This window comes from Nicotiana tabacum, chromosome 14 (assembly GCF_000715075.1).
Source record: "Nicotiana tabacum cultivar K326 chromosome 14, ASM71507v2, whole genome shotgun sequence".
Taxonomy (NCBI): domain Eukaryota; kingdom Viridiplantae; phylum Streptophyta; class Magnoliopsida; order Solanales; family Solanaceae; genus Nicotiana; species Nicotiana tabacum.
In genome coordinates, this window is record NC_134093.1 from 32,420,908 (window position 1) to 32,434,346 (window position 13,439).

Genomic DNA, 13,439 nt, shown 5'->3' on the forward strand with positions numbered 1-13,439 from the left:
AATGTTCAGTATTGACTTGTTGGAGGACTCTGCTTGCCCGTTACCTGCGGGGTGATAAGGCATTGACAATATTCTTTTGATGTGCCATTTTTCAAAAACGTCGGTGACCTTCTTTCCTGCAAATTGAGGTCCGTTATCGCAACTGATTTCTTTGGGAAAATCGAAGCGGCATATGATGTTCTTCCATATGAAGGTAAGTACTTCAAGTTCGCGTATTTGGGCGAATACTCCTGCTTCCACCCATTTAAAGAAATAATTAGTTAAAACCAAGGAAAATTGTATGTTACCTCGTTCGGCCGGGAGGGGGCCCACGATATCTATTCCCCATTTGATGAACGGCCAAGGGAAAGTTACTGAGTGTAGGTGTTCTCCTACTTGCTGGATCATTGGAGCTTACATCTGGCATTGTTCATATTTTTTTACGAAATCTGCAGCCTCATTTTTCATGGTGGACGAGTAATATCCTGCTCGTATGAGGCATCTGACCAAAGCTCGATTGCCGTAGTGAGCTCCACAGTGGCCTTCGTGCACTTCTTCAAAGACGTGCTACGTCTGATTTGGGCCCAAGCATTTCGCCAGGGGGCCGCCATATGTCCTTTTGCACAGGTCGTTGTGAACGATATTGTACCTGGCCGATTGCATTCGTAACTTCTTGGCCTCTTTTTTATCATTGGGGAGTATGTTGTCCTGCAAATATGTAATAATACAGTTGCCCCAGTCCCAAGTTAGGTTTATGGTTCTTACCTCGATTTGGTCTATTGACGAGTTGAGGAGGTGGACCACATTTTGGTATCCGGTTGTGAGTTTTTTGGTGGTTGCTGCTAATTTGGTGAGGTTGTCCGACTCAATATTCTATGCTCGGGGAATCTGGTCTAGCTGACATTCGTCGAACTCGGGTAGTAGTTTGTAGATTTCAGTCTGGTATTTTTGTAACCTTTGCTCCTTGATTTGGAAAGTTCCTGTGATTTGGTTGACCACGAGCTGAGAATCGCAATGCAGCCTTAGCCGCTTCGCCCCATATTTGAGTGGTAGTCTTAGTCCTACAATTATGGCCTTATACTCGGTCTCGTTGTTAGTCATGTCCGGGCACCTTATTGACTGACAAATTACTTCGCCTGTTGGGACTTCGAGTATGAGTCTCACCTCGGACCCCGACGCGTTAGATGCACCGTCGGTGTATAGGACCCAGAGTTCGTGTATTGGGGAAGAAGCGTGGATGACTTCCTTTTTGATTTCGGGTAGTATGTGAGCACTGAAATCGGCGACGAAGTCGGCGAGGACCTGAGACTTTATCGTTGTTCGCGGCCGATATGTAATTTGGTGCTCGCTTAGTTCGATGGCCCATTTGGCCAATCTGCCCGAAAGTTTGGGTTTGTGTAAAATTCTTCTTAAGGGGAAAGTCGTGACAACCGAGATGGGGTGCCATTGGCAAAACGGTTTAAGCTTCTGTGAATCTACGACTAAGGCCAGAGCTAGCTTTTCAAGATAGGGGTACCTCGTCTCTGTGTAGACTAGTGTCTTGCTAATGTAATAGATAGGAGATTGTGTACCTTTATTTTGTTCGACTAAGACTGCGCTTACAACTACTTCGGACACGACGAGATAGACGAGGATAGGTTGTCCTGGTTCCGATTTTGAGAGCAACCGTGGTGAGGACAGGTACACCTTTGACTCCTTCAGTGCTTGGACGCACTCAGGGGTCCATTGGAGGCCGTTCTCCTTTTTGAGTATGCCGAAGAACTTGTGGCACCTATCAGAGGATCGCGAGATGAACCTTGACAAAGCGGCAACACGACCAGTTAGTTTCTGGACTTGCTTTTTAGTGGTCAAGTGCTTTGGTATACCCTCGATAGCCTTGATTTGGTCGGAATTGACCTCGATACCCCACTGCGACACTAGGAAACCCAAGAATTTTCCTGAGGCCACGTGAATTGCACATTTCTCGGGGTTCAGTTTCATGCAGTATTGCCTGAGTATGCCGAAGGATTCTATTAAATGGTCGATGTGCTCTTCTTTCTTTTTGGACTTGACCAGCATGTCGTCGATGTATACCTCCATCGTTTTTTCGAGTTGTTCTTTGAACATCTTCGTCACTAGCCGTTGGTAAGTTGCCCCCGTATTGTTCAATCCGAAAGGCATGACCCTGTAGTAGTACGTCCCCTGGTGGGTGATGAAGGTGGTGTTTACCTGGTCCTCTTCCTCCATAAGGATCTAGCTGTAGCCCGAGTAGGAATCCAAGAAACTCAGCAACTCATGTCAGGTTGTCGCATCGATGAGCTGGTCGATATGAGGTAGCGGAAACTAATCCTTGGGGCAAGCTTTGTTCAGGTCAATGAAATATACGCACATCCGCCACTTGCCGTTCTTCTTTTTTATCATGACCATGTTGGCAACCCATTGGGGGTACTTTGACTCTCTAACGGAGCCATTTTCCATTAATTTTTTTACTTCTTTGCGCACTGCGTCATTGATTGCGAAATTGAACTTACGTCGAATCTGCCTTACCGGGGGTAGAGTGGATCGACGTTCAATCTGTGTGTGGTGATCTCCTTTGGGATACATGGAATATCTGCATGGCTAAAATCAAATAAGTCCACGTTAGTAATTAGAAATTTGCGAAACTTACTCGGTTCTTGGAGTTTGCATCCGATGTAAGCTTTCTTGCTGTGGTTGTTGACATCTAGCTGAACGGGGTCGAGGTCCTCTATGATTGATCATGCGGCCTTGGCCATATAGGGGTCTCTGATGACGTTCTCAATGTTGTCTCCTACCGACCTCGACCTTGTTGATTGCTATGTTTACATCTCTTTATCTCTCATTTGTTGGGTGGTCGGGCAGTCTAGGGCGATGCGGTAATACTCTTGGGGTATGCGTTGTTCCCTACGTATGCCGAATATGCCCCATGGAGTTGGGAATTTGATGACTTGGTACATGATAGAGGGTATGGCTCTCATGGAGTGTATCCATAATCGCCCTATTATGGCGTTGTATGTCGTGCACTGGTCCATGATGTGGAATGTGGTCTCCAGAGTGACGCCACTCGCCAGGATGGGGAGTGTGATCCCGCCAGATGTTCGTTCAACTGAATTGTCAAAGCCTGTTAGTGTGATACAACGTGGTACTATCTTGTCCTCGAGTTTCATTTGTGTGAGTACTCGGGGATGGATAATACACGCGCCGCTCCCATTATCTACTATAATTTGTCTTACGTCGGTATCTAAAATTCATAAAGTAATAACAAGAGCGTCATACTGAGGGAATGCCAAACCGTTGGTATCTAACTTATCGAAAATGATACTTTCTTCGAGTTCATCATATCGTTCATGGGTGATCGACCGTTTGAGCTTGTGGGTTGTGGTGAACTTCACACTGTTGATGGAAGCGTCATCTCTACCGCCGATGATCATGTGGATGGTGCGAGCCGGGGAGGGTGGCTTCAGCGGCCCTTGATGTTGTTCGCGTCCCCTGGCAAAGTTGGTCCTTCCCCGACAGCTCAACAATTCTTTGAGGTGTCCCCGTCACAACATGTTTACGACCTCCTATCTTAATGCGATGCAATCTTCGGTTTTGTGTCCTCGCTCTTGATGGAACTCGCAGAGGGCGTCTGATTTTCTGGTATTCGGGCCCGACCTCATCGTTTGTGGCCACTTAACCTTTGGTCCGAGCTTCTCCAAGGCATAGACGATCTCTGTACGTGACACTCAAAAATTGTGAGCGGATAGTAAAGGGGGCATACCTCTTTCATTACGGTGAGTCCTTGTTCTTGATCGGGGTGGTCCTTCTTCATGGCGAGGTGAGGATACATCAGTAGTTCTGACATATGGGAGATGTCGTTCCCGGTTTGGCCGTGAGGCCGCTGGATCTCTTCTGATGTCACTTCTCCGATCTTTCCTGTATTATGTTTGTACTGAGGTCAGTCGATGGGTCGGCCCATTGAGGTCGTCTTCGTCTGCTCGAACTTTGGCATAATATGCATTATGTATTTCATCCCAAGTTGTTGGGGGTATTTCATAAGCTGACTTAATAATTTTCTTGTCGCTCTTGAACCAGTTTTGTTCAACCCGTTTTGAAAAGCAGCTACCGCCATTCCTTCTGATACATTGAGCAAAGTCATTCTCACTCGGTTGAAATGGGCGAGGAAGTCCCTCAGTCCTTCTCCCGGGGACCATTTGATAGCAAAGATATCATTAACTCTTGCATCCGCCTTCTTGGCCCCGGAATGGGCCGTTATGAACTTATCGGCCATTTCTTATAAGGTTTTGATGGAACGAGCTGGCAGTTGCGAGTACCAGGTTAATGCCCATCCCGCGATGGTTTCACCGAATTTATTCCGCAGAATGGAGGATACTTGTTCTTTGGTGAGGTCATTACCTTTCACAACGGTGATGTAGTGGGTCACATGATCCTCGGGGTTGGTCGTGCCATCGTATATTTTCAGGTAAGGCAGTATTTTGAAAGTCTTTGGTATGGCATACAGGATAACACTATCACTGTACGGCTGCTCGACGAACCGACCGGCATCTCTCTTCGGCAATAACTTAGGAGCGCCCGATATTTTATCGACCCTTTCTTGGTGTTCTTTCACTTGACCCTGAAGTGCCTTGTTCTTATTTTCCATTTCCTCCATCCTTTTCGGAATGGTTGTGAGAGCGCCATCACCTGCATTGTTAACAATATTGTGAGGGATACATGTCGTCGGGGGGAGGGGGGGAGGTTGATCATGTAGCTCGTTCACTGGTAGTGCAGCACAGGTTCTCGCATTTACTGCAGCCGCGTCCTGAATAGGGTTATGGAGGACGTTGGTCAGTGTATCAGTCAGCTAGGCCTCACGGAGTTTCTTTATCGCTGGCGGTGTCTCCTCTCCCACAGATGTGGAGGCTGTCTTGCCAAGGAATTTTGTGATGCTGTAGTGGGGAGGGGTGATCCACTAGGGGAGGCATTGGACATTGTGTCCTCGTCCACTGCTTCAGATCTTTCATGGATGATGTCCATGAGGTTGGTTGGGAGGTCACTCATTATTCTCGTTTTTTCTTCTCTGTTACCTACCATGTTAGATCTATGCATGCAGAGAGAAAAAAGATTCTTTTTTTCATTTTTTTTACGTTGGCAACCGGTGCCGGTGGTAGATCTAGAAGAAACTAAAAAGACTTAGTTAGAGCTCCCCACAGACGACGCCGAATTGTTTGACCAAAAAATATAATCTTCGGTTAAACTATTAAATTTACGTAGTGTGGAGTTAAATCTAACTAAGGATAATAACTCTAGATATTAAGCACAAAAACGTATAGTAGATGAGACAGATTCTGTATATGGTTGGTGATAATAAACGTAAAATACTCTTTAAGTAAGAACATTAAGGGTGATATAACTAACAATAAATGTCAATAAATGGCATTTAAGTAAATGAAGAGAATGATTCACCCGATAATATATGGATGAGACGAGTATTTTGTCAGACAATGATGAATGACAGATAGATCCAAGATTCGCATGAACGATCCTCGGATCTGATGGAAAAATGGGGTATAATATATGAACAAGAATATTTGTAAAAAGGTAATCTTTGTGTTTTTGCTAGAGAGAGAATCCTCTTGTCAAAAGTGTTCTTATCACAATGAATATTGCATGCCCCTATCATTGTCTCTTTTTTATATATATATATGTGGCTTTTTTCCTAGGAAACCCTAATAGTACAAATGCAAGGAATATCCACTAGAATATTCCTTTTTAGTACCTTATCCTGACAAATTAGTTGTTACAAGTTTTATTATCAATAGTCAATCTCGACCTCGACCCTCGCTGATATTTTGACTGCGATCTGTCGATATTTCGTCCACGACTCATATCGGCACCTCAGCCATTGACCTCGCTGCGTCTTGAGCGAGCTCGACCGATAAATTTCTTTAATGCCATATTACGCTAGATATTCTGAAGATAGACTTTGGCCTATACACAAATAAACTTCTTTAGATTTATGTCACGAAAATTACTTTGTTCCTATTCATATGATAGTGTTTGTTAAGGACTTTTAATACTTATGGTCTAAAACAAGCGAGAAACCTTTGTGTGGTTATAAATCAATGAGAAATTAAAAAATTAAAATTATATTAATTCTAAATGAATAAGTATGGTAACTTTGCTTTTTATTTTTGTGTGTGTGGTGATAGTGGAAAAATTAACAGTAAATGCCACTCTATAAAATCTACGGAGTTGTATATAATATTTTCTTTGGAATACCCTTTAAAAATGTCACAAATTAATTACTCCTAATATTTTGCCGTTAAAATATTGTGACAATACCAAAAAGGAAGGATAGACATAGCTTAAAACCCAAATTCAATCAATCTGAAAATGTCACGTAGTCAAGTGGACGCATTTTCTTATCTTATGGGAATTAATAATTGAGAGTATGCCATATTGCCATTAAAATAATGTGAGAATACCAAAAATGGAAATAAGCAGATATGTTGAGATCTGGGGTATAGGGGAAGATAAGATAACGTAGAAGAGGGGGGTTGGGTATGGCCTATGGGGGACAAAGAGACAGGCGCCGGCGCAATTGGCAAATGGAAAGGCAAAGAGTAAAACAAAAAAAAGATTAACTGCTTCCTTGACATTTACACAAACAGTTGTGATACGAAAGCGAAAACCAGTGTGGTTAACTGACAATTCTACAGGATTCCACGTGGGTGTTTCCTATTGGCTGATCCAGCTTAGGGAAACGATCCTTTACCTTGTTCATGGAATGGAAATACATCTCCTGAAATGGACAGGTTCCAAGTTGATTCATCTGAACAATTTGTTTAAGAAGATTTAATCTGAGGCGGAGCTAGCCCATTGATTACGGGTTCGGCTGAATTCAGTCGCTTTAATCCAGATCGTTATTTGTCTTACTAAATTCATTGACATGTAAAAATTATTAATTTAAAACTCAGTAATTTAAAATGACTAAAATATCGAACTCATAAATTCTAAATCTTAGCTTCGCCTATGAATTTAACACATAAAGGCCACCTCTTAATTAAATTTGGATATAGTTGAGTGTAATTAAATAATTTATATATTCGTCTGATCAATAATTATCTGGTTAGTATGCATTATGGATTTGAATGTAATCCAAGGGTCAATTTTTTAATTTTATCTTCTTTTTTTAAAATTTCTTCCCAAATGAGTATTTTACTAATATTATTTTCTTTCAAATAAAGGCTCTTTCTCTTTCCAGCAATGTGAGTTGCTTCTGCTTGTACTCATATTTTTTCCCTTTCCCTTTTTCTTGTTTTTTCTAATTGGCTAATTACATATATACATATTGTAGGGGTAAGGTCTGCGTACAGATTAATTTTCCCAGATCCCACATATTAGGGATCAAAGTGGGTTAGTTATTGTTATTGTTGTACATGTTGTAGTACACTAGTTAGTTCTAGTACTAGACCAAATATTTGTGCGTCTACAGTTCTTCCCGTGTATATTTAAGGTTTTAAACTAGAGTCCTAAACTTCATCTAATTTTAATTCTACGGAAAAAGGTCCAATAATATTCCTAAACTATGGTATATAGCTTACTTTTGTCCTCCATTAGTAAACTGGGCTAGAAATATCCTCCTCGTTAGTAAAATGGGCCACTAATGCCTTCAACCTAACGGCCCTCCACACAAGCCTTCATATCAGCATTTTATAGCTTACATGACATCCACATAAGCTGACATGGCATCCACATAAGCGGAGCCACAAAAACCCGCTCTGATAACCAAATAAGCGGACCTAAAAATGCGAAGTCAGTAACCACAAGGTCCAAACCCCATTTCCAAACAAAAACCACAGGTTCTTCCATGTCCGTTCTTCCATGGCGATTTGAGAGTTGAGGAGATGATACGATCGAGCAAGGTTTAACAACAAAAACTGAAGATCATCTGAAGATATTCAGGTAATTTTTCATTTTATTTATTGGGTCTATGTCTCGAACAAAGGGATTATTCAATTCTTTTTGTAATTTTCTAGGGTTTTGTCATGTTCTAGTATTTCTGATCTTGTTTTCTAGTGTATAGTGTTTGCATGTGGGTCTGGTACTCTTTTTGTTTGTTATCTTTATTGTTTCCTTATGTGGTGTCAATTTGTGCGCTAGGTGTACATCGTCTTTGGCTGCAAGTGTCCTTTTCACATATTTTATCATAGTGTGGTAGGGTTGGGTTGTTGAAATCGACAAAACCATGTGCATTTCTTCTTAAATACAATGTTTTTTTTGCTTTCCATTGTGGTTCGAAATCGACAAAACATGTGTTTTATCTCTTAAAGTGTGTGCTTTATTCTTTTCACTATATTATATGCAATAATTTATTGTATGTTCAATATTTTAGTGTCAAAGTTGTTAAATTATTCAGGTGGTCCCTCTATATTTTCTTCTGTGCCTATATTATAGATATTTCAATATGGGGGACCACGAAGAGCCAATTTGAGGTCAATATCAGTGTGAATTAGGTACTGATTGTGAATCTAATAGTGATAAAAGTTCAGATTATGGTTCAGATGCTAGTGAATATGATTTTGAAGAATTAGAGTTACTTAGAATGCAAAAGGGTAAATAAGTTAATGATAAGCTTAGTCACTACAAAGACCTTGATAAGTCTATGACATTTAAGGACTTGAAAGAGGCCAAAAAAATCATGAACTTCTATGCTATTGCAAATTTCAAACCTTTGAAGCTTAGAAAAGGTGATAAAATAAGAGTAAGATATAGATGTGTAGTAGGCTGCCCTTTTGTATGCCTCATCTCTGAAGATAAGAAGGGTCCTGACTTTAAGATAAAAACATTGAAAATAAGGCACAACTGTGAAGATGCATTTGAGAATCATAGAGCCAAAACAAAAACTTTAGTTGAATATTTCAGGAGTAAGGTGCAGAATAACCCCAAGTACAAGATAAAAGATATGAAACTAGATTTGAAAAATCAATTTTCATTGAATGTACATAACTCCACATTGAAAAGAGCTAAGCGGATGGCACTTCTGCAATTGCAAGGAAGCTTTTTAGATGACTATAACAGATTAGAAGTATATGCAAATGAGATTAGGGAGAGCAATCCTAGTAGTGATGTGGTTATCAATTTATCAAAAGATGCCACGGCTGAAGGTAAAAGAAGATTTCTTAGAATATACATATGCTTCAATGCAATGAAGTTGGGGTTCAAACATGGGTTGAGACCATTTATTGGACTAGATGGGACTTTCTTAAAGGGTCATTGCAAGGGGCAATTATTGGTGGCTGTTACACAAGATTGCCAGAATCATTTATATCCCTTGGCCTGGACTGTAGTTGACAAGGAAAACACCTTAACATGGAAATGGTTTCTGGAGCTGTTGAAACAGTCATTGAATCTGAAAGATGGAACCGGTATTAGCTTTATGTCTGATATGCAAAAGGTACAACTTATGCTTAACTGACTATTCCAGTTATTTTTAAGTTATTATATTGTTAATTCTGTTTAAATTTACATGTGCAGGGTCTGTTGGAAGCAGTAAGAACTATCCTCCCTCTCTCAAATCATAGGTTTTGTGTGAGGCATATTGAAGGCAACTGGAGTAAGAGGATCAGAATTTCAGTAGAGATGAAGAAATACCTATGGTGGTCTGCTTGGAGCACTTATGAGGAGGACTTTAAAGATCAACTAAAGAATCTTGGTGAATTGTCTATTGATGTTGCCAAGGAGTTGCTTAGGTATCCACCATAGAATTGGTGTAGGTCCTACTTTGATATATTGTGCAAAAATCAGATGGTGGACAATAATTTTTACAGAGTCCTTCAACTCTTGGATCTTAGAAGCAAGAGGCAAGCCTATCCTGAAGATGCTTGATGATATTAGAATCAAGGTCATGAACAGGTTGAGAGAGAAGGAAGAAGAAGCTAGAACATGGGGAGGTGAGTTTAGTCCTAACTACATGAAGTTGTATGCTGCTTATTTGAAGGTAGCCAACTTGTGTACTGTTTATTTTAATGGTGAGACTGGCTATGAGGTTTTTGAGGGTGATGATAGACATAGAGTGAACCTAGTGGAGAAAAAATGCACTTGTAGATCCTGGCAATTGACTGGCATCCCATGTCCTCATGCCATCATGGAACTAAAATACAAGAGAGAGGATCCAATGACTGAAATTAGTTGGTGGCACAACAATGAAGCTTACCTGATGACATATAGGGCCAAGTTGATGCTTGTTAGAGGTGAAAAGTTCTGGAAAGTATTACCAGAACATGCTATAGACCCTCCTCCACTTGCCAAAACTGTTGGAAGGCCAAAAGTCAAAAGAAATAGGGAGAAGGATGAGGCTAACAAGAGACCACAATTCAAGGACATGCAAGGTACTTGCTTCTTAACTTATCTTTCTTCTTATATAATTGCAGTTATCTAATAGAAAGTTTTTCTTTTTAATAGGTTGGTGCTGAAGAAATGTTGAGGATGTTAGTTGTTCAGCCCCTCAACCAACACAAGAAGGTGAACATGAAAGTGAATTTGTGTTCATGCCTACACCAAGAGTACCAAGACACCAAACAGAACCCTTTGGTGATGGTAGTGAGCATGAAAGTGACCTTGCTTTAATGCCTAAGATTATTTCTGAAAATCAAACACGACTACTGATGACGTAGCAACAATTGGCCTCAGCAGGGACAAGAGTCATCTCTTTCAGAGGAGATCATACTGGTGTCAGTTATCCCACTGATCTTCCTTACTCACCTACTAAGCTCACTTGGAAAGGCAAAGAAGCTATGACTGGAAATCAATTGGAAGTGGCAAGACAAAAGAAAGTTGGGAAGTTGAAGTGCAGGAAACTCAATGGGAACTCACACATCTAGGAATCTTGGTTATTGTATGTAGTTGCAAATCTGGGAACTCACAAAACCCTTTTGTTTTGATGTTTTGGTTTGTACTGTAAAACTAATATTACAGCAGTGATGTTTGGTTTAGTAGTTGTTCTGTAGCAGCAGTAAACATGTTTTATAGTAGTTGTTTGGTGATATTTTGCATAGCAGTGCAGTTGTTTTGATATTTAGGTGTTTGGTGATATTTTGCACATCATTGTTGTTTTGATAGTAGTTGTATTACTGCAGCAGTCTTGTTTGGTTTAGTTTGCACATTGGTGCTGTTTTGATAGTAGTTGTATTGTTGCAGCAGTCCTGTTTGGTTTAGTTTGCACATCGGTGCTGTTTTGATAGTAGTTGTATTGTTGTTGCAGTCCTGTTTGGTTTAGTTTGCACAACAATGATGTTTTGATAGTAGTTGTATTGTAGCAGCAGTATACATGTTTAGACATCAGTGGTGTTTGGTGATATTTTGCACAGCAGATTGTGAATACTCTCCATTTTAGTATGTGAAAATAGATTGTGAATGCTTTGACCTACTTAATTAAGCACCAACTAATCGGATAAAACATATATTATACAAGTTTTTTCTGGACAAAATAGAGATCAACTGGAATCGATTCCCATATTTAAGTATACTCAAAATATATTACTGCACATGCATTTGCTTGGGTTTAATGCAACACACACCTTGTGCCTTTCTAAATGGACATTCTGTAGGTAAATAAATCGACTAATGACTAACAGAAAAGAACTTAGTTTGCACAGCAATGGTCGTTGCACAGCAGTGCTGTTATTTTAAAACAGCATAATCTTCATTATGAAACACGAGGAATGATTTAACCAAAATACTACAACATACTAAACCAACATACTACAACATACATTAACTTCATCATCCCTATAACTAAACCAAAATACTACACCAACATATTTAAACAACATACATTCACTTCATCATCCCTACGACAACCAAAGCAAATAATAAAGCCCATGAAACCAAAATGATATTTCTCATCTTCTTCACTTTGACCTCTAAATTACTAGCTTTTTCAGCTTCCACAACTTGAAATTGCTCCATTTCGTCAAGTTTCATCTTCAAAGTATGCCTTTCAACCGTCATAACATCTTCTATTTCATCAAACAAGTTCTTAGAGCCCCTTTGAACCATCGTAGCTTGTTCCATGAAGTAAACGTTATTCCTCAAATTTTTCCTCTCAACCTTAGCAGCATCAAGTTTAGTTTTTAAATCTTTGATCACCATTACCGCTCGACGAGGGAGCTCTTCGTCAATCCATTCAAAATACCCGTAAGAATGCGCAGCCGTTATCCTTATATTTTCACCACTTCAGGTATGTCTCTACACTCGTTTGAGGACGAACGTTTGTTTTAAGAGGGAGAGAATGTAACGACCCAACTGGTCATTTTGAGAGTATTAGCCCTGAACTCCTATTTATTGCTCTCTCTATTTCATTTTGTGGTTACTAACTTGTCGGGAGGATTTATTTTTGGTTTTGGAGTGAAATAGGACACAATCCCTAAATTTGGAGTTTAAGTTTTAGGAATTGACTGATGTTCGAATTGTGTGAAGACGAATTTGGAATGGAGTTTCGGCGGTTCCAATAGCTCCGTAGGGTGATTTTGGTCTTAGGAGCGTGTTCGGATGCTGAATTGGAGGTCTGTAGGTCATTTTAGCGTTAATTGGCGAAAGTTGGATGATTGGATGATTTTTGGGAGGTTTGACCGGGAGTGGACTTTTTGATATCGGGGCTGGTTTTCAATTTCGGAAGTTGGAGTAGGTCTGTAATGTCAATTATGACTTGTGTGCAAAATTTGAGGTAAATCGGATTTGATTTGATAGGTTTCGGCATCGGATGTACAAGTTTGAAGTTTTAAAGTTTATTAGGCTTGAATTGATGTGCAATTCATATTATTAGCGTTGTTTAATGTTATTTAGAGGCCCAAATAAGTTCGTATAATGTCTTAAGACTAGTTAGTATATTTAGTCGAGGTCCCGGGGGACTCCGGTGGTTTCCGGATGGTTAGCGGATCAATTTAGACTTGTGAGAATAGCTGAAGTGCACCGATTTTGGTGTAATCGCACCTGCACAAGATTGATCGCGTGTGCAATCTTGTAGAAGCGAGCATTTGGGCGCAAAAGAAGACCTGGAGAAGGTGTCATGTGGTCACAGGTGCGACGTGAAGGCCGCAGAAGCAGAGTCGCTTCTACGGAAGTCTGAGCGCAGAAGCGGAAAGGCCAAGGAGGCCTGTTGATCGCAGATGCAGACGAGGTCTGCACAAGCGCATGCACAGAAGCACTCCTTGGACGTAAGAGCGAAAGCGCAGAGGCGCATATGGGTTCGCAAGAGCAGACGAGCATGGACTAAGTTAGAACCACACCTGCGATGGAAATTCCGCAGGTGCGTAGCCGCAAATGCGGCTGTGGGTTCGCAAGTGCGACTTCGTTGGGCAGAAAATGACCAATTCCGAGGGTTTAATTTCATTCTCCATCTTTGAACCTAGAGATCTCGGATTGAGGCGAAATTTCGAGGGTTTTTTCAGAGGAAACATTTGGGTAAAGATTCTTGACTT

General features: G+C 40.6%; 1 protein-coding gene across 1 annotated transcript; it reads left to right on the forward strand.

The window, feature by feature from the left end:
- The first annotated feature begins 8,623 nt into the window (after positions 1-8,623).
- On the forward strand, positions 8,624-10,841 carry LOC142168877 (uncharacterized). The gene is made up of 4 exons (XM_075230045.1): positions 8,624-9,415; positions 9,496-9,710; positions 9,766-10,349; positions 10,654-10,841. Exons 1-4 carry the CDS (start codon positions 8,624-8,626, stop codon positions 10,839-10,841), a joined length of 1,779 nt encoding a protein of 592 aa, XP_075086146.1.
- The last annotated feature ends 2,598 nt before the right edge of the window (positions 10,842-13,439 follow it).

Bases quoted from the DNA above. Each gene is read 5' to 3' on its own strand.
- LOC142168877 (XM_075230045.1), top strand. From the start codon at position 8,624: ATGACATTTAAGGACTTGAAAGAGGCCAAAAAAATCATGAACTTCTAT. The intron at 9,416-9,495 runs GTACAACTTATG...TTACATGTGCAG, and splicing joins TTATGTCTGATATGCAAAAG to GGTCTGTTGGAAGCAGTAAG. The intron at 9,711-9,765 runs GTATCCACCATA...TGCAAAAATCAG, and splicing joins GTTGCCAAGGAGTTGCTTAG to ATGGTGGACAATAATTTTTA.